Raw genomic sequence first — 27,407 nt, 5'->3', positions numbered from 1 at the left:
CACCCTCGCAATATCTCGGCATTATATAAGACCCTCGGGACTCAGCTGTGACCTTTGTGGAAAGAGAAGAAATCCCAAAATGCCAAAAGATTATGTTTCTGGCACTCGGGCAAAATGGAGACTCAAAACAGAAGTTATATTCTTGTGATATTTCTTGCACATCTGAGATTTGTACCCGCTAGTCCAATTTCCTGAGCCCTTAGCCTCCTTCCCTATTGGGTGTGGGCACCACAAGGGAGGTATCACTGATTGAAATCATCTCAGCAAGTACACACACACACACACTCACACAACTCCCTACTCCCGGCTGCTGCAGCCTGACACAATGGGGCAAAAGCCTCAGGCAGTAGCTCCAGCAGCTCATGCCAGCTAGGCTCCGTCACCCCTGTTGATTGTCTCAGGGTCCCTCTTTCCCTCCCCTCCCCACACCCTTTCCCTCAGGAAAAAAAAGGCAGCACAGAACCAGCAAATACTTCATTGGAGACACACCAGACTCCACCTGCATCAACTCAGGATACCAGCCACCGCAGCCCCAGTCCCAGCCCCATCTGTCCTGCATCCCCCTCCCAGCACAGCACAGCCCAGATGCTGCCTCTGGGAAGGAAGCCCGAGTCCAGAGTTGCTGAGCTGCTGGGAAGATCTGGAGACTCAGCTTCCTCAGGATGGACTCCGTTTCCTTAGGAACGACACCATGTCCTGAGAGGGCCTGGTCTCCCAGGGAAGGAATCCATGTCCTCAGGAGGGTTCCATACCCTGGGAAGGGCTCCACACCCCTGCGAGGGACTCCTTGGTCCTGAGGGGGCTCTGTGGCCCTGCACGGGCTCCAGTCCTGAAGATGCAGAAGGACTCCAGGCCCTCGGGAAGTGTGCCAGGCCCCTGAAAGAGTTCCGTGTCCTTAAGAAAGACTCCATGTCCTCAAGAAATACAACTTGTCTCTTATCCCTGGGAGGACTCCATGCTCTCAGGAAGAACCCAAGGAAGGGCTCTCTGCCCCGGGTAAGAGTTCACGTTCCCCAAGGGCAGCCCAAAGCCCCTCTCAGCTGGCACAGATGCTGCTGACAGTGGCCCCTCCCGGGCCCACAAGGCCCAGCTCCTCCTGCTCATTGATGCACAGCTGGTAACCACAGCCCCGGGCCCGGGCTCCAGATGGGACCTGGTGGTCAGTCTTGGCACGAGGGGGCAGCAAGAAGCCCACACTGCCAGCGATGAGCATATGCCAAATGCTGTGAATGTAGAAGTAGTTGTCTCGAGTCTCCACAAAAGCATAGAGAAGGATGGCACTAACCGCGATAAGGCTGCCTGGGCACAGGTAGAAAAGCCAGCGGCGCCATGTGGGCGGGTAGCAGTGCCGGCGGCGGACGCTGCGTACTGTCTGGGGGAGGCAGAGAAGTGGGGCTCAGGAACGCGAGGCCTTGGAACCCAAGCCACTGCTGGTCACTCTCAGGCTTCCCGAGCCCTGGTGGTGACCTGAAGGCATCTGCCAAGACTGGAGTGCAGCGCTGTGAGCAGCACAGTGATGACGACAGGGTCCCAGCCCACCTTAAACTGGGAACCAGATACCCAAGTCCCTGCACCCAAGTCCTGCTGGGACCTCCCCACCCCCAGCCCACCCAACCTTACCCAGGCTGTGGCCAAGATCCCCAGGGCAAAGAGACTGGGTCCAAGCAGGTTCCAGAGTCCATGCCGGTCAAGCTGCAGAGCCATGGACAGCAGCATAGCCCCCAGCAAGTACAGCACCTAGAGAAAGAGGTCTCCAGGGGCTGGGCCGGGATGGTGAGAGGCACTTGGCAATGCCCCCAGGAGAGATCGGGAAGTGGATTTCAAGTAGACTGTGGCTATGGTTGTCCCCCAGGGCCCACTCTGGACTGACCTGCTTGACCACAGGCTGTAAGCGAGCCATGGCAATGACAGTGACCCACACGGACATTAAAGAGCCCAGGAAGTCACAGAACTGCAGCACGTCGTAGTCCATGATGCAGAAAACCACAATGCCTGGCTGGTCACAGGCATGGTAGAACTGGAGGAAGAGAGGACAGGCACTGAGAGAACTTGCGGCAAAGGTCCAGATCTACAAAACCGCAGAAAGAGGCCATACGGGTGGCGTGCTGCTGTCAGAAAAGTGGAGGTCAGAGCGCACAGACTGAGCAGAACTGGGAAATGCCCAACTCCCCACCCCTGAGAAGAATGTGGTAGGGAGGCCCGGTCTGTGTCTTAGGCTGTACGTATCTGGCAGCCCTGAGCCTCGTCCTCACCTTCCTAATCTTCCTGCTTCTGGAATGTGCTGTGAGAGCACCAAGCCAAGGGATCCAGGTCTCTCAAGCTGAGGCCAATCCTTGCCTGTATCCCCTTGTGCTCGTGTGGGTCCCACCTGTAATCCTGGCCCAAGCTCTGAGGCTGGAATCTGGCCTCTTGGCCAATCCAGACCCCAAGCCCTGTCTGTTAGCTCAGACTCTGAGTCATGCTTCACCTTCAGACCTTGCACTAATTGGTCCTCTGCATCCTCTCCCACCCAATGCCATGGGGGAAGCGGGGGGGATGGTAAGAAAAAAGGCAGTCCCTAAAGCCATGGAAAAGAGCATGGCACTTTACACCACAGGAAGAACATAGGAAAGGGACAGTGCTCACCTACCCTACACTGTGGGGAACACAGCAAAGAATAGGGTATTGAGGAGCTTAAAGGTGGGGTGCAGGGGACACAAGTGGAACTGGAACAAGCTATACTGGGCACCCCAATTAAGGAACCAAGCTCTGCCATCAGCCCTTGGGTCTGTGGTCACAATCCCTGTGCCCCGCTGGATAATGCTATCAGGACCTCTGGCAGCCTGCATTCCCTTATTGTGAAAACAGTGACCCAGGGATAACCTGAGTTCAAGTTTATTTTGTCTTGGAACATTTGCTGTCACCTTTCTTTGAACTTCTGTGTAGAATTTAGGTAATTTGAGTACTTATTGATGCTAAACACTAGAGCCATGGATGGTTTCAAGAATATCTGGTGCAGAGATGCAGGAACACGCTTCCTTCTATATCACGTGCCTTACGAGCCCACCCAAAGAAAATAGACTGGGCAAGGTCTCTGAAGACAAACAGCTCTGACCGAGAACAACCATCACAGTGGCATGCTCACTTCTCCCATCTCCCAATATCGCCCCTGCTCCGTGTCAGGAAGAATGGGTTATTATGGTAATGAAAGCAGGGTTAAGAAAAATTACGAAGCTATAATGGGAAAGAAAAAGGTTTTGACCTATGTAAACTTGACCAAAATCTACTCATTGGAGCTGAGCTCGAGACATGCCCGCAGATTTTAGGGGATCAAAAAAGTCTCTTAAGATTCTGTGAATCAATCTGTTTGACCTCTGTCCCCTGTACTTTACCCCAGGTCCTCAGGGAGCCATGGCTACTGAGAGCACCTCTTGAGAGGAGAAACAACTCAGTGTAGTTGCCAGGATTGGGCTGAAATGCATCAGGCTGAACCGAAGCTGGGGCAGGAAGACTGTGCTATACCATCCAAAGGCAGCCTTTGAAGTGGCTTGATCTGACTGGAGGGATCCTTTAGGCACTACTTTCAGCCCACATCAGTTTCTTCATCATTCTATCAAAAGGCAACCCTAAGTCACAAGGGCTCTGAGCCCAAAAGAGAGACAGCCTTACAGACCTCAGTGAGACAGGTATCCAGGCCTCCAGAGGCACGGCTCTGGGTGTGGGTAAGGAGAGGGCAGGGATATCCAGCCCACAGCTGAGGAGAGAGATAGCGGAGCAATATCACAGTTTCACTCACTGGCAGCAGTGGGGTCTCAGCAACTTCTGGGGAAAATGAAAATGGGAGAACCTAGTCTCCTGTTTGAATGAGTCAGAGCTGAGAACGAGAAGGTGGAGGCGAGGTCAGGAAGAAGAGTTCAGGGAAAAGGAGCACTGTATCCCGAACTCATAGCACAAACCATGACACCCCAACCTCACTGAAACAGCAGCGACCTTAGGGAAAGCAGGTGGGAAACTGAAGCAGGTCTGCTGTGAAAGCTGACAGAAGCCAGCCCAGATGCAGAGCTGCCACCAACAGGATGGGAAAACAGACTCAAGAGTTTAGTCTTGAGAGACAAAGGATGAGAAAGAAATTGCTAATGTTTCTTTTGAACCTGTTGAAGATTTCACCCAGTCATTCAAATTGCAAAATGTGTAACTTCAACCAACAGAGGGGAAAGGGTGAATAACATAAGGGCAGGGACAAGCTAGGAGTTTAGAAAAAGAAAAATAAATGAAAAAGAAAACTCAGGGATATTAATTGACATTGGGAAACCTTGGATTCGATTCCTTCGCATTTTAAACTGCCAAGTCTTAAACTTGTGTACCTATTCTCTTTCTTTCCCTTCACTTTGGAGGTAAAGAATGTTGTCCCTTCAGGAAGAGACTGCTCTGGAATTATCATGTTTTTTTGGTTTTTTGTTTTGTTTTGTTTCGTTTGCGGTACGCGGGCCTCTCCCTGTTGTGGCCTCTCCCGTTGCAGAGCACAGGCTCCGGACGTGCAGGCTCAGTGGCCTTGGCTCACAGGCCCAGCCACTCCGCGGCATGTGGGATCTTCCCGGACCGGGGCACGAACCCGCGTCCCCTGCATCGGCAGGCGCACTCTCAACCACTGCGCCACCAGGGAAGCCCTATCATGTTTTAAGTGAGTATCCCAGGCTTTTCAGAGGGTTCATAAGTTTGGGGACATAAATCCCTCTTTTATATTATTAAATAGAGAAAATGAGTTCTTACTGGGAAACTTGGAGAGACTTTTCATGTGGGTCCATTTAATGTCTGAATATGCCTCAAAGGTTTATTTTTTAATTCTTTCTCTTATATGTGATTAATTGGGAACTAATTTGGTTCCTAAACAAATCAATATTTTGGCCTTTTTCTATTTCTCTACCTCCAAGACCGGATATACATACTACTGCTCACTAAATTACCCAATACTGTTTTATGATTTGGATTTTATTTTAAAGCATTAATTTTACCTTTCACACTTCACCAAGTGCTTGTTTCATATGCCTGACTTTCAGGTATATAGAAGGAAATGCCCAAACACTTCTGGAAGAGGGACTTGTAATAAATCTTTCAATCTCAGATAAGAGAGGATAAATACCAGCAGAAAAAAAGCAAAGCTGAATCACCTAACATTGAAGACACATCTAAGAAAATAATTAATTGAAGGTTTATTTCCTCCTAGGAATTTCTACACTGAAAAAAAGAGTGGGGAATAATGGAGAGATCGTCTCTGGAGTGGAGAGGTTTTGGAGGATATCATCTCTCTAATCTTCTATGACTGATTATTCTACAAGTATACTAGAAGGTCAAAGAGATTAAGGTTGTAGAAAACCCTTAGGGGTAGAGTTAAATTAAAACTGCAGTGTGGGGACTTTCCTGGTGGTCCAGTGGGTAAGACCCCGTGCTCCCAATGCAGGGGACCTGGGTTCCATCCCTGGTCAGGGAATTAGATCCCACATACATGCCGCAACTAAGAAGTCCACATGCTGCAACAAAGATCCCACGTGCCGCAACTAAGGCCCGGTGCAGCCAAAATAAATCAATAAATATTAAAAAAATAAATAAAACTGCAGTGTGAGGTGACCAACACGATCTACATTTCACCAATCCTGATCTGGCTACTGTCACTGCTGAATGTCCATAAATGCCATCAGTAAAGTCCATCATTGACTCCCTCCTGGGGCACACTTTGCCAGGGAAACCCGCCAACAACCTGTGGCAGCTTGCTTCATTGAAACTCCTCAACCCGGAGGAGACAGCATCTTGTCATCATATATTCTAGGCATGTGTTTGTCTCTTCTGCCTGCAGTGCTTCAGCCTGCTTTACTATTCATGGAGCAGGATCCATTATCGATTGCCATGGCACCCATTCAGCACCATCTTTAACCAGGAGGCACATTTTATAGTAAATGAGGTAAAGCAAATTGCTTACCACCATAGATTTCACTGGTGTAACCATTTACCCATCACCTAGGAGCAACTGGCTCAACCGAAAGCTGGAGTGGGCTACTGAAGGCTGAGTTATAGTGGCACCTGGGAAACTCTACCCTCAAAGTCTGGAATACTCTCCTATATGTTTGGCACACAGTATGTGCCCAGTAAATTTTAGTCACCTTACAGTCATCTTATACTTTATGCCATGTATATTCATGGGAGAATATCCCCACACTAATAAACTTTCCCTTATGCAAAAAAAAAAAAAAAAATATATATATATATATATATATATATATATATTGCACTATTGTCTCACTGAAAATTGTGGACTAATTTTTACATTAGTATTCCTTTTGTCATCAGCAATAAAAAGAAGTGGTAGAAATAACACAGAAAGATTGGGAGATTTAAGAAAAGAAATTCAGACTACTAACTAGTTTCTATTAGTATAATCTAATTTGACACCTTCCTCAGCTTTGGACATTTCTTTACTTACAAGGCAATTTTGGACAATTATCCTAAATTGTTTTTCTCTGTGGAATTTTATACTTTTATAACATAACTATACAGTTTGTCTACTGCTCCAAAACAGAGTATCCTGGCACTAGAGAATTTAAAATTGAAGATGCAAATATATTCAATCCATACAAAGATTAGAATATTTGTACTCGGGACAGAATGAAACTTCCTGCTGTTCTCTTATTTTCTGCTTCCATTTCCTCTTGGAAACAGTCATGGGATTTTGCCAAGGGCCACTGAGAATTACTTGTGCTGGTGTGAGGAACAGAAGAGGTAATGAGGAGGTGGGCTTGCAGCCAGGATCTCAGCAATCGGCAAGGAAGGCTGCAGGGGCCCCAGGATGTCAGCTCTGCCTGGGTCTTTGGGGATCCAATTATGAGGACTCCTCTAGCACTGTGAAGGACATGTGGCTTGAACTGTATGAGTCAGAGGTGCACAACCGCAATGTCTGATATATTTTCCCTGTGATTTCTTGTATTTGGTTTGGTTATATTTCCTGACCTTTTGATTGGCTCTTTTTATCTTTTAAGAATTTGAGAACTACTAAAGTGAGGTCGTTAGTATTTCTACATACTCCAGGACTTCTGAGAAACTGAAGTCAGGTTAGAAATGTATCAATGCACGCTCACTGCCCTATGCAAGGGGAACACTACAGCTCAGTGATTACATGAGAGGGATCTGGAGGCAGGCTGAGTGCGAAGTTTGGTTCTACCACTCACCTCAGGCCTTAGGCAATGTATTTAAACTTTCCTCATCTGCAAAAAAGGGATAATAATAATAGCAATACCTATTATTACAGTGCTATGGGGAGGATTCGATGAGCAGTGTCTGACACACAGCATGTATTCAGTAGATGTTGTTTTTCTGTTATAGTTATCTGAACTGTCGGCTACATACAAAATCAAGTGCTGGGTTTGTGGCTTGCTTTGTTTTGCTTTTTTTACTTATTTACATTTTGCATTTTAAACTCCTGAAGAACAAAGCTACTGTCTGCTCCCAGGCCCTGGGTAGGAACTGACACACTACTCCCAGGTGTAGACTGTCCTTGATTTGAAGACAAGGAAGAAGACTGTCGCCTACCATGCTGGTGCTGATACCTGCAATATGAAAGATGGGTCCTTAAATGGAGACTGCTGAGGAATGAAATAAGTCTAAACTAAATAAAGAACAGGAGAGAGTGACAACAGGAAACCTGCCTGTGAAAAATGAATCACAAGTAGCTCTACACTTTGGCACGTGTGGAAAAAGAACAGGAGTTAGAGCAGGACTTTAGGCAACACCTCAGAGCCAGTATCTTCTCCTTGATCATTTGCTTACTGCCTTATTTAAGAAAGTGGAAGCACTGTATGTGGTGCCAGGCACTTTCGACTCCCCCAGTGTTCCTACTAGGGGAAGGTCTTTTTTTTTCAGGATGATATTCCATCAAATCCAGAAGATAAGAAGTCATCTGATACTGAATACCCTGAAGCCAATGCCCAGGATGCTTTGTGAAGTGCAGGACAATGGATACGCTCTCCTCACACGCTCCAGGCTCCTGACACACTTAGGTGTTCTTACTAATTGTGAACCACATTAGATCTGCACATAACCAAGAGTGCGCTGGTGAAAGAGCTGTTGCTAGAGGATTTGGTGAGCAACAATATAAAAAGGATCTTGAAACTAAAAAAAAAGAGAGAGAGAGAAACAATGTTGAATATAAAAACAGAGTGGGGCATTGTCAGAGCAGGTCTAAAAAGGGGACCAGTCAAACAAAACTGAGGTGTGCTGTTCTCATGCAGCTTAAGTGGCCAAGGTCCTGCTACATGGCTCGGTTACAGCCCACTGTTCCTCACCTGCGGAGAAACAACCAGGACCCTAGAACATGACTCAGTTTCAGGACATTTGCCCCCCGCTTTCTCCTAGATGATAAGTGGGATTTTTGTAATTTGGATATATGTCTGATCTATTAATACTGGACAACAGAGAGGCATGTATTGGTTTTTGTAATATCCTTGTTGCTAAGACATGTGGAAAAGTCTGAATCCATCTGAGATGTTTGCAGTGCTCATAGGCAGGCACTGTACATCACAAGATACCAAGAGCCCAGGGATGAGATGAAAAGATCCCTAGATGTAGCATCTCAGGGGATTTGTGTAGACACAATTCCAAACTGTAGGTCAGAGTTTCTCAGCCAGTGTGTTGAGGTAAAGGTCCCCTCAGCCCTTAGAGTGGACAGGCAGGGTGCGGGTCGCTGGAGACCCCACACTGTCTCCAGTGACTGTTATCTTAAGTCGCAAACAGCCTTGCTCATATATCCCAATGTGCCTTATAAAAATTATCACGTTCGCATGCCATGATACGAAGCGGTCAGGAAGCACTGCTGTACAGTGAAGAGGAGACATTCTCATACCATGAAGGTGCAGACATCCCCAAACCCCGTGGTGGAAATGTAGACTCTAACCCACCACCACGGATAAGGTACTCGGTGAAAGACACAGACGCCACCGCATACCGTGGAGAAGAACATGGTGAAGGTGTAGACAGCCGCTTCCAGCACATATCGGCTCCGAATGGCCAGGACCACGGGGGGCAAAAACATGAGGTTGCTCAGGCAGAGCAGTAACGTGGACAGAAGCTGGAATCCGTAGGTGAGCGCATCCGCACTGTCGGTGCAGCCCCATCCCCGCCATCCTGCGGATGGGAGGGGCACAGGGTGGAAGAGGTGAGAAGGCAGCCCGGGCTTCAGCAGACACTTCCGCGGCGGTCTCTGCTCAAGCCCGACGCCAAGGCCAGAGGAGGCTGGTTCCACCCTGACTCCGCCCCCCCCCCCTCAAGCCCGGCTACTGAGGCTGCCGCCTCCCTTCCGACCGCCCCGGGTGGGGTCTCTCGCCAGCCCAGCCGGCTCACCGGCCTTGCACTCGCAGGCCGCGTACAGGTAGTTGTGCGTGCGCAGCAGCTTGCACTGGCCGTAGGGCCCGCAGTCGTCCACGCACGGGGACAGGAAAGTGCGCAACCGCACCTCGGCCGTCGCGTTCCGGCACCTCACGAACCTGCGCACAAACTGCCAATCAACCGGGACCGGGCGCAGCCGCGCCCCGCCCCGCCGCGCCCCGCCGCGCCCCGCCGCGCCCCGCCGCGCCCCGCCGCGCCCCGCCGCGCCCCGCCGCGCCCCGCCCCGCTCACCGAGGCCCCACCCCGCAGAGGGAGCGCAGGGTCAGGAACCAGGTCCCCGTCTGCGGGAACGGGATTCGCAGCCTGGCCACTCGGGAGGTGGCACTGACCGTGAGGAGGAAGCCGGCCAGGGACTCTGAGGGGAGAAGGGAGGAGTCACTGTGGGGTCAGGACCTAAAGAACCCTCACCTTCCTGCCCCCAGTTCCCAGACGCCCTAGCCCATCCTTCCTCCATACCCACCCCCCTGCCCCCGACTTCCAGCCCCCACTCCTTCCCCGGTTCTTCACTCCACCTTTGGAACAAGTCATTGCTGCATCCCCCAGGCTCAAGGGCACCTCGTGAGTCAGGCATCCGAACACTGTCACATTTTCCTGGCGCAGGGAGCTCTGGGCAGGGCGGGTATAAAGATGAGGCGGCCACACCCTCTAAGTCCTCCCACCAGCACCCCCGCCAGACTCCTCCACCTCTTAACCCCTCCCCAGAAACCCCTCCAGGCCCTCACTGGACACCCCATTCCTGCAGGTGCTCTCCACACGGAAGCACCCTCCCCACCCCTCACCTCCTCGTTCTTACAACAGAAAAACGGAAACACCAGATCTTCCACAGCAGAGATCTTTCAAAGACTGATGAGAAGGCAAAGCCACTTCTGAGTCCTTTCTTTGGGAAGAATTGTTTAAATTCTGTCTAGGCAAGAGACAACACCCACTTTTTCAGTCCTATCTAGCTTGATGGGGGGAAGGGGAAGAGCACTGTTGCTGGATGTAGACACTAGTTGTAAACAAAGGTGATTGTAAGGTTCGTCAGTCATCTTCACATCTTCACCTGGGCCTTGAAGGCGGGAGGCATGTAAAGAAATGCACTCTTCCTCAGGTGAAATAATTCTAGGTACTGAGCAGTGGTAATAGAACGCCTACAGGATTAAATGCAGCAAGCTGGCTGGGATTAAAAGAAACTGGATATCCACAGGAGTAAAGGGAAAGGGTTGTCTACAAGAATAAAGGTAACAGGATGCCATAAGCTCACCTCATTCAAGAAGGATTTGAGGCAGCTTATTAAATACATGTAACAGGATAAAATAAATACATGAGGGAAATTTACAAATCTGTCCCTAGATGTGGGCCATATATTTGCTGACTTCCAAGCAACCAAAGCAAGGAAGGAAACGTGAGTTACCACATTTGTGAGTCCACAAGATAAAAGTTAGAGTCTCAGGAGAAGCACTGCACCCAAAAGGGTGGTTCTCAGTTAAATTCACATCAAAGAAGCACTGTGTGCTGCCCCACCTGCAAGAGTAAATTTCATACAACTTGTTCATAACTTCCCTCAATGCAAGCCCAGGGCTATATGCCAAAGTGTTTTTCAGCAAAAGCCATTCTGGTGGGAGCCAAAGAAAAAATGTTCTCTAGGTATGCAGTTCTCTGAGCCAAGTGTCCAGTTTTGATCCAAGGGAAAACATCAAAATACTTGAGGAAAAGATCAGAGTAGGTGTGCCAATATACCTTTCAGAATAAATAGAACAGGCTGTCTGAGGTGTGCAGCAGTGTCATAGCATGCAGATGGCTGGAATGTAAGCAGATGCCTTTTAGAGAAAACAGACAAGAATGCAGAGAAAGACAGGGCAAAGCAGCAGGGGAGGTGGGCCTCTCCTCTCAGGATACTAAGGAAGAGTCGGTATGGGTGGGGCTGGTCTCTGACATAGGCTCTATAGTTTCAAGGTCAAATCAAGACTTCACTGTCATTGCCCAAAGGCATGGCGATAAGTAAACACAAAACATATACGTCTTAGCCAGAACACAGAGAATTTGAGTATGAAAATAAGGAACATCTTGGGGTTGAAGAGTCAGCTCTGTCCTGACCAGGAGGATCACTAGAAAGTTCTGCGCCATGTCCCATAAAATACCACCTCAAGACACAGACCAGGTCTCAGGTGGGTGATAGGAAAATGATCCCTGCCCCAGAGCTGAGGGATAGTAAAGTTAAAAGGATTTTTGGCTGAGGGAACAGTAGATAAATAATTAGATCAACGCCAACCCAAGACAGTTGCCAATGGCCTGACAGAGGGTTCTGCCCTTGGCCCAGTCTTGTTCAGTGCTGAAAATAATGACTAAGAGGTTTAGAAGGCCAGCTTTTCAAGTGTGTGAATTACACAAAGCAGTGAAGATGCAAGGTCCAAACCAGTGTTAGGCAATGTCTCAAAGATGGACATAAATTCTTCCACTCAGGTTAAAAAGTGTGCTGCAAAAATATGAGATAGGTATTGGCAGCGGTTCACATGAACCAAGCTCAGGGCATGAAAATGTGCATGGTCCTTGGTTACAACTAGAAAAACACATCAGTTAATGTGGATAAGGACTAGGAGGACATATACCAAAAAGCTAAGCAGTTGTGTTATGGAGGTGTCTTCCTCTATTTTCCAAAGCCTTTACATGTGATCCTATTATTTTTATAATAAAAAAGTATACAATTGTTTTGAAGCAAAAAAAGGAAGAAAAGCAAAAAGATCCAGAGGTCTTAGTCCACCACAAGCCTCAGGTGATCCCACAGTGTGAGGCAGCAGCTGAAAGAGGTAACTTGATCTCAGGCTGCACAAATGCTGCCTGCCACCCAGGTCAGAGCACCTTGGATCACTTAGTTCAGAGGCATGATGACCAGAAGTATGACCAGAGGAGACAGCAGAGGATGAGAAGTCTAAGATGCTGAGGCTGTTCAACTTTGGCGAGGCTGAGAGGCATCCAAAGGGCTGTTAAAATTGGATAGGGATGCAACAAATGTACCACACCAATGCAAGACGTGAGTAATAGAGGACACTGTGTGGGGAAAGAGGGGAACTCTCTGTACTTTCCTCAATTTTCTGTAAGCCTAAAACTGCTCTGAAAAATGTCTATTAAAAAAAAAAAAGGACGGGGTAGACTACTGGATATAGCTTCTGGGGCAAAACAAAGGTCAGTGGGTAAAAATCCATGGAGGCAGACTTTGATGGAATGCCAAGAATGCCTCTAGCAATCAGAGTGGCCTCAAGAGGTGGTGAGCTCCCTATCACAGGAGATATGCAAGAAAAAGTAAACACCTGCCATAGAGAGAGGCCCTTAGTGAGTGGCAGGTAAGCCTATAAAACTGGGAAAATCCAGACCGCTCAGCTGCCCTGACTGACCCAGCCCATGTGTAGTAAATACTCAGGGCATGTTTGTTGACCAGAATTGGGCTGAAGCATGGTCTCTAACCATGAAAGGTGAAAGCAACCCAGACAGGCTTTCTGGAGGAGGTAAGGGCCCCTTCACCCTGACACCTTCCCCTTCGGGTTCCCCCAAAGGGCGACCTCCCCGCTCTCCACAAATAGTACCACGTTGAGCTGGAGCTCCAGGCTGAGGACGCCTCCGCTGTCCAGCACTGGCAGCAGCCTCAGGGCAAACACGGCTGGGCGTTCAGGGGGGAGGGCCACGCTGGGGCCAAAGAAGACGTAGAAGTGGACGGAGAAGGTGTCCAGCTCATTGCGCAGCGTCGGGCGCACTGGCCAGCAGTGCTCAGGTGGGGATGTGGCCCCGGGCCCCTCAGCAGGGACCCCGAGGGATGACAGCTCTGGGGGCAGTGGCTGGTTGCCCAGTGACTGGGGCATGTTCATGGCAGCTCCGGGGACCAGGGCACGGGACAGGCTGGGCTGTGGGCACTCTGTGGGGCAGAGGAAATCAGAGCTGGGGCCTGCTGCCCTCACAGCCCTGCAGCCCCACCACACACCAGATCTAAGCCCCATAGGGTATAACAAAGGGTGGGGAGGCTAAGAACTGGAATCGAACGTCCCTTTGGCGTCTGGCATCTAAGGTCACAGGACCGGGTCCAGGGGCTCCCTAGTGGTCACAGCTAATGGAATGTCATGTTGGAGGGACTCAAGGTCATCTCTCCCGCCCCACGGGCAGTGAGGACACTGCTGAAACAGGTGATGGACCCTCTCACTGACTTGCAAGGGCTTTGGCAAGGACCATGTCCCAGAAGTCCTAGCTGTCCCCTGCCTACTCCAGGACACTGAGATTAAATCAAGGAGAGTAATGAGGTCCCTTAGTGAGCCCCAAGTCAGGTACCAAGAAAAGATCTGATGGTCTTCCAATGACTTGAAGCTCCAAGTGGGAGGGCTTTGGCGAGTAAAGGAGCCTGGGCTGGGCCGGGGAAGTCGTAGGCACGTGGCCGAGGACCAGTGAACACAGCCACTGTGCTTGCCTCCTCCCAGCCACAGAAGTCGGCACAAGCTGGGTGGCTGGTGCAGGTGTGGGGCTTCTGACCTTGCAACCGCACACACAGCTGGAAGCAGACGGTCCTGCCAGGGCCCCGGGATGGTGTCTCCACACGCACGTAGACCCAGTGCCCCCACGGGGGCAGTGCCAGCTCCAGCTGGCATACCGAGGCACCTCCACAGGCCACAGAGCTTGAGTTGTGCAGGGGTGGGGCCTTGGGACGTAGGCGCAGCGTCAGGGGGCAGGCGGATGCCCCGCGGCCCCCCACGCACACCAGCTGCGCTGAAACCCTGTAAGTGAAGCTGGGCACAAAGACCCTGGGCAGAGGGGAGGTTGGAGGTGAGAAAAGACAGGGTACAGAGAGGTGAGAGGGACACAGGATGAGGGAGACACTGGGAAGAAGGGAGGAGTAGGGGACAGAAAAACTGGAGGCCTTTTCGGGTCTTCCCCTCTGGGCTGGGAGAGGGGGAGGCAGGGGGTGGGAGCCGCCCTGGGGCTCTGGGTAGCTCAGCAGTCCAGGCTGGCCAGAGGGAGAGGAAGATCAGCAGGTAGGCTAAGGCCGGGGAAGGAACATGGGAAGGGCCCAGTGTGGGGCAGTATTTGACTTACTTGTACAGGGCTGAGCGATTGTGGAGGGAGAGGGTCTGCTCAGAGGGTCGCCCAGGCACCAGCACAGCCACGTCCAACAAACGCCGGACAATCAGCTGCGGCTGAAGGAGGTACTGACACTCATCCTGGAGACCCTGAGACACAAGCAGGGGTGGCAGGAGGGGAGACAGCAAGGAGCTACTAAAAGGCGGCGAACAGCCCGCTGAGGCGGAGGACAAACCTCCTCTGGCCCTCCTGCTTCTGGGGCTATGACCGCAGTCCTCTAAGCTCTGGGTCCCTCCTAGGTCTGCAGGATCTGCTGGGATCCTCAGCATTGGCTGAGGTTTAGGGACTCAAAACTGGGCCCCTCCTGACAGTCAGGCCTTCCCTTCCCCTCCTCCAGTAACCCCTCCTCCTGAGCATTCCTGGACAGCCTCTCAAGGTAATTTCAAACCACCTCATTCCCCCACCAAGCCCTCAGGAACACTGGGCACTAGAAAGCCCCTTAAAGGCTTCCAGTCCAAACCTCCCCGCTTCCCCCGACCGAATCTTTAATTTCCTTTATTCTCCACCTGCCCCTCCCAAGTGCTTGTCCAGCCTCTGCTTTAATACCCCCAGGGAAGAGCCACTCTGCCTCCCAAGGGACCTCCAGACTACAGGTAACTTGAGAAAAGGAACCTGGTCTTATTTTGTTCCCCCAGACACAGAGCCTAAAGTAAAGTGCACCCCTCACAGATGAATGTTTGCTGAATAAATGAATGAATAAGCGAATCAACCCAGCTGGGGGCAGCTCTGACCTGTATGAAGCCAAAGCCTATCTTCTGTCCCCCGACCACCGCTCTGCCTCAGGGGCCCACAGATACATCTGCTCCTTCTGCCTCAGTCTGGGTTTCCTCTGCCACTGGAGGAGAACCGTCACATCTCCCCGAGCTACTCTCCTGGATAAAATCCCTAACACTTCTCTACTTGGGGGGACACCACTCTGGCCCTGCAGCATCTCCAGTGAGGATGGGCCCATTAATTCCGGCTCCTCTTCTGTGGCATTTGCAGCTCTCTGGGCCCTCGATCCTAGCAGTTCAGGGGAGGGTGGCTCCTGATTAGGCTTCTCTCATCTTCTGGACAAACGGTCTTATGCTGGCCCAATAAACTAGAGGCCACTGTTCACTTATGTGGTTGTTCTGACCGAGACATACCATTAGCCTTGACCTGGGACAAGAATTCCAGGCTTTGACATCCCACTGAGTTCCACGCCACGGAAAAAGCCAGCCAAGGCTTGTTTGCTGACTTTTGTTTTGTTTTGTTTTGTCTGTTTGTTTGTTTGCTGACTTCTAGCAAAGCTCCACAAGGTTGGAAGGGGGACTTGATGGATGCCAGGCTGGAATATCTCCTTACCCTCTGCCTGGAATTTTTCTGTACCTTTTGCATCACTGCACCCCCAATACCTAGCACACCACCTGGCACATACTAGGTGATAGAAAATATCTGTTGAGTTAAAGAACAGGTGTCAAAAAGAGGTCCCTTCAGAGAGCTCCTGAACCCACCTCGTTGCTCAGAGACCTCCATCTCTGATATCCAAAGCAGATGTCCCTCATCTTTTGTGTCAAGCCCTAAGGACCAGAAATACTCTCACAAGTTATTTCATCAACCCCACTTCCTAACGTAGGAATCACCACCACAATAACCTTGTGGTGAATAAGCCCTAAGTGTGGGGACTCACACTCGGGAGACGGCCCCCGTCCTTACTATACAGTCCAGAGGGAAGAAACACTTTCTTCCACATTTTGCTTGCTGTTGCCCTAACTAAAAGATCAGTGGACATGACCTCTCTATTTAAGATGTGCTCCTTCCTTAAACTGTATAATGTGCATGTCTAACACCTCCCTATTGTGCACGGGAGCATTCAGTCAGTGGAGACCAGGGAAGGTGCAGCAGGGACCTTCATCCCGTAATGGAACCACAGAAAGGGCAGCAGAAGTCAGGTCCTCAAGAGCTGCCAAGGCAGAAGCCAAGTGAGAAAATCCAAACTCAGTCAACGTCTGTGCTCTTGGAAGCAACAGAACCAAAGCAAGGGACCAGGGGACCAGGAGGGCCAAAAGTGAGAAGTGGAGTGAGAAGCAGTCTGAAAGAAGCTGGAGTGGAAGGCCTTAGATTGATTCCTAGACTGTCCTAGTATAGGTGGGCTGAGTTTCTTTAGTAAGGCCTGAGCCTCTGGGTGAGGCCTGCAGACTGAAGATGCCCAAAGATCTTGGCCTTCTCTGTGGGAATACTCCAGCACTTGGCACAGCCCCGGCCCACAGTTAGCTAGCACCAATCAACATGGAAGTAGATGAGCACTGGAGAGACGGCAGGGGGCAAGAGTGGAAGCAGGGAGACCACTTAGGAGATTACTGTTGTGGCCCAGCAGACAGCTAAGGGAAGGTGTGCTAAGAGTGGAAACAGAAGTAGATGCGTCCAGGGCATCCTTTAGAAGTAGAGTCAACAATACTTTTTCTTTATGGATTAGCTGTGGGGAAATAAGGGAAAAAGAAGAATCAAGTATGACACCTAAATTTGGGGCTTGAGCAACTGGTGAATGGCAGTGCCATTTACTGAGAAGAAGATTAGAGAACAAAGAGGCTTAACTGGGAGAAGTGAAATAGGAATTAAAGAGATTTTGACTTGAGGCTTTGTTTGGATATGTACTTGCTAAATTTGAGACTGGTCTTAGACATCCAATCAGAGACGTCAAGGAAGCCACTGGATATAAAGTCTGAGATTCAAAGAAATTTGAACTCACTTAATACACCTGGAAGACATGAACTTATAGGTGGTATTTAAAACTGTTGTGCTGGAGACACCTAGCAAGAGAATGAAGAAATAAAAAGGAGTTGTCCCAGGACCAAGCTTTGGGGTACCACACGTGAAGAGATCAAGCAGAGGAGAAGCCAGGAAAGGAGACAGAGGAGTGGGCAGTGGGCAGGAGGAAAACTGGACAGTTCTGTAAAGTCACAAAGGACAAGCGGAGAAAATGTTTCAAGAAGGAAAGAGTAATATAAGGAACTAGGTAACAGCTAGTTACTAGTCAGCTCTGGAGAGGAAACGTGGGGACTGAAAGGGGACAAAGGGAAGAGGAAGACTTACTTTTCACTGTATGCCTTTTGTACCTTTCGAATGTTGTACCAGGTGCATATATTACCTATTTGAAATACAAATAAAATAATTTAGAAGGAGGAAGAAGAACAGAAGGAAGACTGTTAGCAGATCTGAACCACTTCAGTTGAGATACTGAGCCACACTTGGTCCTAGCGGGTGGATTCAACTGAATCCTTTCTTCTGTACAATCTGCTCCTTTTCTTTCCTTATTGTTGTTTTCATTCTTTTATCTGCTTTCACTTACTTTCAAATCTTGGAGCTGGGGAGAGGAAGCATTCAAGGAGAACTGTGCCCCAGATATTTGGAGAACTTCCCCTAATAAGCCATTTGGGTGCCAGATGTTACCCACAAGCCAAAGGGCAGCCCTTCAGGGCAGACTGGCAGCTGGACACCACAGGAGGAACACATGCGCCACACAGGAAAGGTAAGGAGATAGAGGGCACAGGTCAAGACAGAAGTGGCTGACAGAAAGAAGGAGAAAAGGAAAGGAGGAGAAATGAGATCAGCTTTGGAAACATGAGTTTGAGAAGATGGCAGAAGGGCAACAAAAATTTGCCCCGCCCCCACCATGTGCCAGGCTCTGTGCTGGGCGCTAGGAATACAGTAGTGAATAATACAGAGGCCAGCAGAAGTGTGGGACCACAGCCCAGGAGAGTGGCCTGGACCAGATTAGTCACTTCCCTTTTACAACCTCTTAAGGCTCCCTATCACTCTCGGGATAAAGTTCAAACTTCTAGGCCCTTCCTGATCTGGCCTCTGTTCACCCCTCCAGCTCCCTCACTCACCCCAACACCTGCCCCACACTGAACCACTTCAGTTCTCCCTTCTAAGCTTTAGCCCATGCTACTCCCACCACCTGGAATACCCTTCCCTGCTTTCTCAACAACAGGTCTCACTTCCTAACAGTTTCCTAAAACCAACTCCCCACCACACTACCAAGCTGAGTTATCCACCTCTCCTTTGTCCTCTTAAAATACCTCCTGTATCTCACTAGTATACATCTTATTTATCTGTGTCCCTAGCACCCAACCCAAGGCCTGGGACAAAGCAGGTGCTCAAAGACTAAGGTCTAAAGGGAGGCCTGAACTCGTCCCCAAAGCTGAGGAACAGTGCTGCCTTCTTACGCTGGGGCCGTTCAGTCCCCACCCAAGGATATCCCTGAACCCACAATAACTTCCTGTGTTGGCCAAGCCTTATGGGAAGTCAGGACGATGGGACGAGGACGAGGCAAGCAGAGAAGACGGAGCCCTGGAGGAATGCTCTGGACAACCCAGCCATAGGCTTGATTCTAGGCAATTAACCAGAGAACTTAAGAAGCCCTACAGGCCCATGTAAGATTCCAGAAGATAATCAAATTCTTAGAGGAAACACAAAGAAGATCTTACCCCCCAACCTCTAGAACAGGCCTGACTGGAGAGCTCCGTCTCTCATGAGGTCCACACACGGCTGCCAGTCACAGGGTAACTGCACCCTCTTCTCTCTAATCTCACCACACCCCAGGGATCTCTACGGGGTAGGGCTCCAGCTTGCAGTGCCAAGTTCCCCAGGCCCCACCCGCTATATCTAGATACAAACGGGCACGTCAAGCCTGGTTCTGACCTCTCCTAACCAGGCTTCAGCTCCCATAATCCCAGCCCAGGCCTAGGCGCCAGATTCCTCCTGCTCAGTCAGAAAGGTTGTTGGATAACTACAGCAGGGCTTCAGAAAGATTTTCTCTTCTCACAAAGAGAGTCAAGAATCAGAGCTGGGACCAGGAACAGGCTCTTTGGGATTTGGCCAAAGACCTAAGAAGACATTCCTCCTAATAGAAGAACACTTGGTTCGGATGGGAGTCAAGAACCTAGAACCCAGAGCCACTTCCGGGCAAGTTCGCAACATGCTCTCACCCAGAGGGCTCCCAGGCCTGCAGAGGAGGTTCTCCCGTACATCACTCTCAGGAAAAACTGGCCTATCAATGAGGCCTCGAGATGCTCCCTCAGCCTGAGTTCCCATCTCTGACAACAGCAGTGCCCATACACTTGTCCCTGTGTAATTCTCAGCTCATTCAAAAGCATTATAACACCTCTGAACGCTGGGCCTCAGCAGGAGGAGGAGAGGGGAGTCTGACACAGTCTGGGGCCCCTGCCCTCAAGGAACTCACCCTGGAGAGAGATGGCCAGGTCAAATCCTCACCTGGCTGGGAATTTCTGCCTCTCCCAATTCTCAGTGGCCAAACCCTACTCACTTTCTTGTTCTTCATGTCCTGTTCTTTAAATCCTGCTCAGCTCACGCTTGGCCCTTTGCCGTTACCACTGACCCCACACCCGTGGCCATCCCACTCTGACATGGCCACCACATCCCACCCCCCTTCCCACCAGTGGACAGGAGCAAGAAACCTTCAGGTCCTCTCACAGTAATGAAGAGGTCTAGCCTGCCCAGTGCCTGGGAGTGGCAGGAAAACTCTGCAGCATTTCCTTCCCCTCCAAACCAGAATGGAGAAGCAGCCTGACCTCAACCCTACAACACTGGAGACTTTAACAAACTCTGCTCTATGAAATCACTGCCGATGTTAGGGGAAAGAGCGTCAACAATCAGGTTGGATGCCAGGCGCCCAAAGCCGCTTCTTAACAGGAAGGGGCTTCCCTGCCCCCGAGTATTCTCTTAACATCTTCCATAAGGTGTCAGGAGCTAAAATTATGATAGAAGAGGAACGTATACTCCCAAATGGACTAACGACTGGGCTAAAGCCTACAAGAGTCTGCGGGGCTATCACCAACCAAGACATAGAACAAGACTAGTCTTGACCCACCAGGTGACCTGCTGACCTCTAGCTATGCCCCACGCCAGCCACCCTTATGCTGTTGCCCACCCTGGCACAAGGCTGGTGTGCCAGGTAGCCCAGAGATGGAGAAGCAGCCCTGGCCCCTCCTACCCTGGACAGTATCAACCCACCTTGACAGAGATGTGGCCGTGGGTCCGGGGCAGGTGGGCAGCCAAGAACCAGTCCCCAGGTAAGGGGCTGCTGACGTTAAAGATGCCAGAGGTGCGGTTGGGCAGTGTCCAGCTGAGAGTCAGTGAGAAAACCCCAGGCACAGCCGTATCCCCTGGGAAGTGTGTGTGCAGGGGATTGATGACAGGGGGTGCCCCAGAACGGAAATACCTGGGGGACCAGAATGAAGAGAAGAGGAAAGCAGGCAATGGGGTGGGACATGGAAAACGGGGGAAAGAAAGGAGAACTGTCATTTATCGCCAGTAAAACAAGTGGATTCCCTATACCGACCCACACAACAAAGTGGTTCCAGGTCAGGGGTCAGAACATAAGGGGCAAAAGATCAGCTCGGGCGCTCAAACAGTCATACAGTAGCCAGGAATGGTCAGGAGACAGAGGTCTTGGCCCTCAGCCAGTCACACTTCAATCCGGACAAGGGTCAGGGGTCAGGGTCAGGAGGTCAGCTGACCTCCTGAACTCGCATTTTCATTTGGAAAGTGGCCTGGGGTTGGAAGCGGGGGTCAGGAGGTTAACTCAGACGCTCACACAGTCACGCTCTGGTCTGGGCAGTGGTCCCCAAAGGTTCCCCCCTGCTCTTTGAAGATGATGAGGTTCCACACGGCCAGGAATGTGTCTTCGGGAACATGGAAGTGGAAGAGCTCGGTGCTGGCGAAGGAGCGGAAGGGACTCAGCTTGCGGGGTGAGCAGGTGGAGTAGTCAGTCAGGAAGAGGCCTCCTGGGGAGCAGGCGGAAGAGAAAGAAGCAAAGTAGGACAGGCCATTCCCAGCAAGCCCCAGGCACACCAAGCTGCCTCACCCACAGCACCGACTCAGCAAAGGTTCTCCTCTGCCCGGGAACTGGGTCTCATGCTGCCCTCGCCATCATTTGCTTTCAACCTTACAGTGACCTTGGGAAAAATGACCTCTCTTTACAGATAAAGAAACTGAGGCTTAACGCTAGACCAAACTGAGGATTCAAACCTTGATCTGTCTAAATGCAAAACCAGGACCCTCTTGAGGACCCCACAGCTGCCCCTCACTTAGGAGCCATTGTTCTCCTCTTACCAAGCCTAACAAAACAGCTGTGGATGGTGCACACGCGTGCGTGCGTGTACGCGCGTGTTTGTGTGCGTGTGTGTGTGTGTGTGTGTGTGTGTGTGTGTGTGTGTGTGCTGGCATGGACTCTTAGGCTACTGAGCAGCCTGGAACTCCACCTGTGGGCTTGGGAGTCAGCATGGAACTGTGAAACTGCCTTGTTTATTTTCTTCCCCTTTCTGTTCCCCTGTGGTCAGGAGCAATAAAAACTCTCAGAAGCTTCACAAGAGCTGTCTGTATACTGGCTCAGGGCGGCAGAGGGGAGGGGAAAATGTGGTGAGGCTGCAAGGGGCCTGCTTGGGTGGCAGAGGCAAGGACAGGAGCTGGCAGGCCACCACAAGAGCCCCAGGGAGAGGAGGAAAGGAGAGCCAGCGGGGCCTCTGGGATTCAGAAGGAGGGGCTGGGGGCGCTTCCTGGAGGGAGGCCCAGTGAGGCAGTCAACTGGTAAGCCAGTGGAATCTCAAACTACCTGGGAATATTCATATCCAGACGAGGCTGGGGTGGGAGGTGGGGAGAAAGTGGCCCTCTGTAGCCGAAATGCCAAGATACCTGATCATGGCTGTTAGGAGCAGAGCCCAGTGAGCAGGAAAGTCTGGTGTAAAGCAGCTACCAAGCAAACGCATAGGGACCAGGACTGCTGTAACAACGCAAAGAACCCAGAGGCTCAGCTGGATAGAAGGGGGCCCCAAATGACAGGCAAAGCTCTGGGGAATCTGTTTTGGAGACTTAAGACCAGCCCCAGCGAAGCCCAGAAGGATGCCCCCAGGACAGATGAGAAGGTTGGGAACTCAAGCAGCTTCAGGACAAGAGTAGGGGCAGTGGGTAGGGGAGACCTTGAAGTAGAGTTTTCAGCCCAGTGGGAAATACCCACAGGCCTTGCCTATTCTGACAGTTTCCCCCTCTGCAGATGGGAGATGTAACTCCAAAAATGAGGCATTTGAAATAACAGAGAAAGAAGCATCTGGAAAAGGAGGCTGCTGAAGGAGGGAACACAGATCAAGGTTGGCCCTACTGAACTTCAGCAACCTTGAGTCACCCTGCAGAGAGCCGTCCTATATAGGTGGAGGTCACTAGCCCTAGACTGGCCTGTGCTCTTCAAAAGCCACGGTTATACCCAAGGACTAGTCTGTGCAGTTCAGGCCACATGGTCACTCTCAACAAGGAAGACCTGCCACCTTGCAAGCTGAGCACTGCTCAGGAACCAGAGAGGCTCACAGAGCAGCACTCACAGGGCAGTGGTGATGTATCAGAGAGGGATGAAGGGAAATGAACCAAGAGATGGGGAAGAAAGGTTTCCTAGGAGCCCTGGCTGTGACAACTGGGAGGCAGAAAGCTAAGAGCTGAATGGCCTGGATACTATTGTTACAGGGAAGCAGAGCACTGGAGCACCCCCTGCTGGAATTAGGGAAGGGCTCCTCCTCCTCAAAGCTGGTACCAGGTATGGGTCATCAGATGGGTCATTGCTACTGTTAGAAGAAATGCTGGCCAGGCCCCCAGTGCAGATTCTCAGAGAGCTGGTGATGAAAGCAGCTAATGACCTTTAGGAAACAATAGACAGACGTGCACAAAGGGCCCTGTGATTAAAGGAACATGGCATGGCCTGGAGAACTGGGGGACTAGTTAAGCCACCCTGAAGTGGCTAGGGGCTACAGAGGTCACAGAATAGCCTGGTGGGAAAATGGAGTAAAAAGAAGCTGGGGATGCTGGGAGGAGCCTAGAGGGCAGATGTTTGAGAAAGCGTCCACAGCCCCATTCACTCCAAGCTTTGGTTTTGGGTTTCACCAGGACCTACAGAGCTGTGTCCCAGAGGAAGCACAAGTAAGGCCCTAACCAAGCTCAGATGAACCTGCCTTGGATGTGCCAGTGCTTCCAGATGAGGCTAGAGTGATTCTCCATCACCACCTGAAACACACACACACACGCACGCACGCACGCACGCATGCATACACACGGGCTGAGGCTGGCCCTTCTAGTGACAGCACTCAGTAGAGCAAAAGGCTATTTCCTGTAACGGCAAGGCATGCCTGGGTTATGCAACTGCAGTCAGACAAGCCCAAGGAAAAGACCCAAGGATTTGTTGAGACCGACTGTGCCATCATGGTCCTGTGACAGTGCTAGTCTCTCATCACCACCAGGTCACAGAGCACCCCTGCAGGTAAGTGACTAGTAACAGCACTCAGGGCAGCCCTGCCTGCTGTGGGACCTAGTCAGTGCTCATTTCCACCTTCATTATAATCCTTCCAAAGCACCTGAAACTGCTTCTGGGCAATCATGCTTTAATCCACATCTTTCAACTTTCTACAGCTCTGTGGCTGTCAATGACCCTCCTCTCTTAGTCATCCCAGTGTCTGCTCAATGGGCTCATGAACAAAGATGCTGGGGTGGCAGGGATAGAAGCTATGAATTGGACTTGACAGAATGGACTCCCCCTCACCCAAACTGAAAAACTGACCTGCCTTCTGCCTCTGCTGAGTGCCCGATCTGCCAGCAGCAGTAATCAACACTGAGCAGTAACCAACACTGAGCCCCTCAAGGAATCTGGCTGGGGGCAGATGGATTACTCATGTATGTTGTGGGAGGCACCCAACACTGCCTCCAACCGGGAACTATCCACTTGGAGGTGACACTTCAGTGATCTGTCTGCAGGAGGGGCAAGAAGAGCTAAAGAGGAACATGCATGGGCCGCATGTACCTCCCCCTCACACAGTAACATAGGCACTAAGGACACACAGGCTTACATGCACACAACAGACACGCACCTACACTTACCAACACACAAGCATATACACACTGCACATGCCCAGCATTCCCACAGATCCCTCAGGTACACACACAGACGCATAAGTGCCCAGATACCAGTGTGCATCCACATAGAGCTTGTACATCTCTGCAGGAGCAGTGACCTTTGGTGTGCATTGATTTCCTCAAGCTTGTACACTGAACCAGGGCCCCAGAGCTCACTGAAACGCAGCCCCTCCACCCCCAGCTGCTCTGCTACTTGTTATTGCCAAAGACTTCCTCAGGCACATCCCCATCACCTCTAGAGTGCCACCCGCCAGAGATGGCTGGGGGTTGGGGCCATGATGACTCTTTATTATGGGGCCATCTTTACAGCACATATCCTATGGCCAGGACCCCCTCATCCTCCCACATTCCACCCATTAGGAAGTTGGGTATCTCCCTCTCCTATCCGAGTCACTTCCTCACTGGATGGTGGCCCTGGGCTGACAACTGACAAGTAAGGATGGTTTGTGGATGAATCCCCCTTGTGGGAAGACAGGGGAGAGGACAGGTTGTGCTTTGAGCCTTTCTGCACTTGGATCTGTTTTCCTATTGGGCATATATTGCAATGAAAAAAAAAAAAAACAGAAACAAAACCAAAAAACACCAGTATAGGATAGGAATGAGGAAATCTTTTTCTAGCCCCACACTGCCACTGACAAGCTGTATGATCTTGGGCAAATTGATCTCTTGCTGAGCCTCAGTTTCCCCAACTGTAAAATAGTCTCTGAGTTTCAACCCTGCTTTAAAAGTGTCAGGAATTATTCCTAAGCAAATCAAGCTTATTTGGAATGAAACTCGTTATAAGAAGAAAACTCATTATAATGGCAACTAACCCATGTCCATGTTTTTTTCTTATTTGCTACATGTTATTTTCAAAACTGCTTTCTTAACCCTGTGCCCAGTTCCTCAAAGGTTTAGGCCAGATCTTCCCACACTGGACTAGAGGCTCTCTGCTGGGGGACTATGTCTCCCCCACCAAACTTCATGAGCAGGTGCAAAGCACTCAAGACTTTCTTGGAAAAGCAAGAGTCAGAGTGGAGTCCGGATGGACCCCAAGAAAGGAAACCTTGCAGTCTCTGTCAGCCACCTGCTGAGCCTCAAGCCCACAGCTACCACTCTTCTAACCCTGCCAATTCCTCTCAATTATGCAAGACTTCTTATTTCTCTGCACTTCTTCCCCAGTGATCTAGTTGCCCAGGTCCCACCTCTCCTGAATCCCTCCAGTCCACCCCTCCCTGCCAGAACCCCATCCCTGCCTCGGTCTTTCCTGCTTCTGCACTCACCAGCCCCTGGGCCAAGGACAGACAACAGCAACAGCAGCAGTAAGGCTGACGGCAGCTGGAGCCCAGACCTGAGTCGAGGCTGGGAGAGGGGCAGGGTATGAAAGAGAGGGCTGGGTAGTGGGAGAGACCTGGGTAAACACAGAGATGAGGGCAAAGACTGGGATAAAGAGCTGGGCTGGGCTGGGCACTGGGACTTATGCAAGGGTAGGGGATGTGATGGAAGAAGGGACTGTGATGGGGACTGGAGGAGGGGCAGGGGTTGGGCCCCCGGCTTAAGCAAATTTCGAGAACGGGTCTGGGACAAGGGCTGGGCTGGGATTTGGGAAAGGAGGTGAAACAGGGGCAGGCGCTGGGATGGGGGCCAGGCCAGGGACTGGAGTGGGGGCCTGAGCTGGGACCCGGATCTGGGCATGCGCTGGGACCCAGGCCGTAGCTGGAACCTATGTGGAAAACGGGGCGAGGGCGGGGTCGGGGGCCAAGGCCCGAATCTGGATAGGAAAAGGGGCCGGGACAAGGACTGGGCCATGGCCCGGGGCAGGGGCGGGGCCGGACAGGCCAGCGCGGGCGCTCGCAGAGCTGACCCGCGGCTCCGCTCCCACCCCCGGGGGGTGACCTCCGGTGTCCTCGCGGGCCCGGGGCCGGGGTCAAGCCTGCTGGGGCCAGGCCGGGGACCTGGGTAGGAGTTCAGGTCTGGGCGACTCCGGGCTGCGCTGGACGGGCGATAACCAGGCCCCGCGGCGGCGGCCTCAGCCCGACGTCGTATGACGCTCCGCCCCCCGATTAGTTCGATTGGTCCTTCTCACTAAAGCCCGCCCCCGACCCTATTCTATTGGTCTCTAACTTGGCCCTGCTGGGCTCGACGACAGACTCCGCCCCAGCTCCAGCTACCAGAGTCCCCGCCTTTCTCTCCCCAACCGCGGAGCCCAGATGCGCCCATCAGATTCTCACAGCCCCCACTGACCACCCCACAGACATCTCATAGGAACCCTACAGAGACCTTCATAAACCCAGACACCCACGGCCGTCCCCTCAGATATCTGCAGACCCTACCCAGAGACCCTCACAGAGTCTTACAAAGATCCCGCAAAACCGCTCACAGAGATCCGGCAAAACCCCATTATAAGAAGTGACCCGGGATTCCCTGGTGGCGCAGTGGTTGAGAGTCCGCCTGCCGATGCAGGGGACGCGGGTTCGTGCCCCGGTCTGGGAAGATCCCACATGCCGCGGAGCGGCTAGGCCCGTGAGCCATGGCTGCTGAGCCTGCGCGTCCGGAGCCTGTACTCCGCAACGGGAGAGGCCACAACAGTGAGAGGCCCGCGTACCGCAAAAAAAAAAAAGTGACCCTCTAGGTTTGTCCCCTCCGGGTCAAATGCAGACCCCTCAGGAGACCTCACTCACCGAGGAGGTGACCAGACTGCTGTTGCCACGGAGACTACTAGGCGTTCCGGTTGCCCTGGTGACGGATCCTCCACTCCCGGCCAGGGTTCCAGAGGCTTCAGTCAAGGCCCTTCCTCGTCGGCCCTGGATCCTCTCGTCCCTCCCCCTCCCACCCTTCTTCAGAACTGGCCACAGCTCCTTTGCGATTTTCTGCAGGTGTCCAAGTCCCCTCCTCAAGTTGTGACTTGCAGGCAAGGCCTCTCAGCACACAGCGCCTGCAGCCAGTCCACAACCACAAGCGCCTTCTCTCCCTCGGGGCCAATACTTCCC

The 27,407-nt window shown here is 51.5% G+C and overlaps 1 protein-coding gene across 2 annotated transcripts; it reads right to left on the bottom strand.

Annotated features, from left to right (window-relative positions):
• Window positions 1-765: 765 nt before the first annotated feature.
• Window positions 766-26,786, bottom strand: TMEM8B (transmembrane protein 8B). 2 transcript variants are annotated; one of them, XM_022600093.3, is made up of 13 exons: window positions 25,701-26,786; window positions 21,086-21,275; window positions 20,503-20,710; window positions 14,461-14,594; window positions 13,900-14,168; window positions 12,969-13,294; window positions 9,921-10,014; window positions 9,640-9,763; window positions 9,364-9,506; window positions 8,969-9,147; window positions 1,871-2,017; window positions 1,621-1,737; window positions 766-1,372 (listed from the first exon to the last, which is right to left on the bottom strand). In XM_022600093.3, the coding sequence occupies exons 1-13, from the start codon at window positions 26,224-26,226 to the stop codon at window positions 1,037-1,039; spliced, it is 2,793 nt and encodes a 930-aa protein (XP_022455801.1). In that variant the 5' UTR covers window positions 26,227-26,786; the 3' UTR covers window positions 766-1,036. The 2 variants fall into 2 exon arrangements, with proteins under 2 accessions (XP_022455801.1, XP_089769513.1); XM_089913387.1 differs by lacking the exons at window positions 20,503-20,710; window positions 21,086-21,275 and having other exon boundaries at window positions 25,701-26,352.
• Window positions 26,787-27,407: the final 621 nt, after the last annotated feature.

Source organism: Delphinapterus leucas, chromosome 6 (assembly GCF_059928025.1).
Source record: "Delphinapterus leucas isolate spDelLeu-1000000601 "Yukka" chromosome 6, BTC_Dleu_Yukka2, whole genome shotgun sequence".
In the NCBI taxonomy this organism is placed as follows: Eukaryota; Metazoa; Chordata; class Mammalia; order Artiodactyla; family Monodontidae; genus Delphinapterus; species Delphinapterus leucas.
The sequence above is the reverse complement of the archived record's forward strand: the minus strand, read 5'-3'. Positions and strand labels throughout refer to the sequence as shown.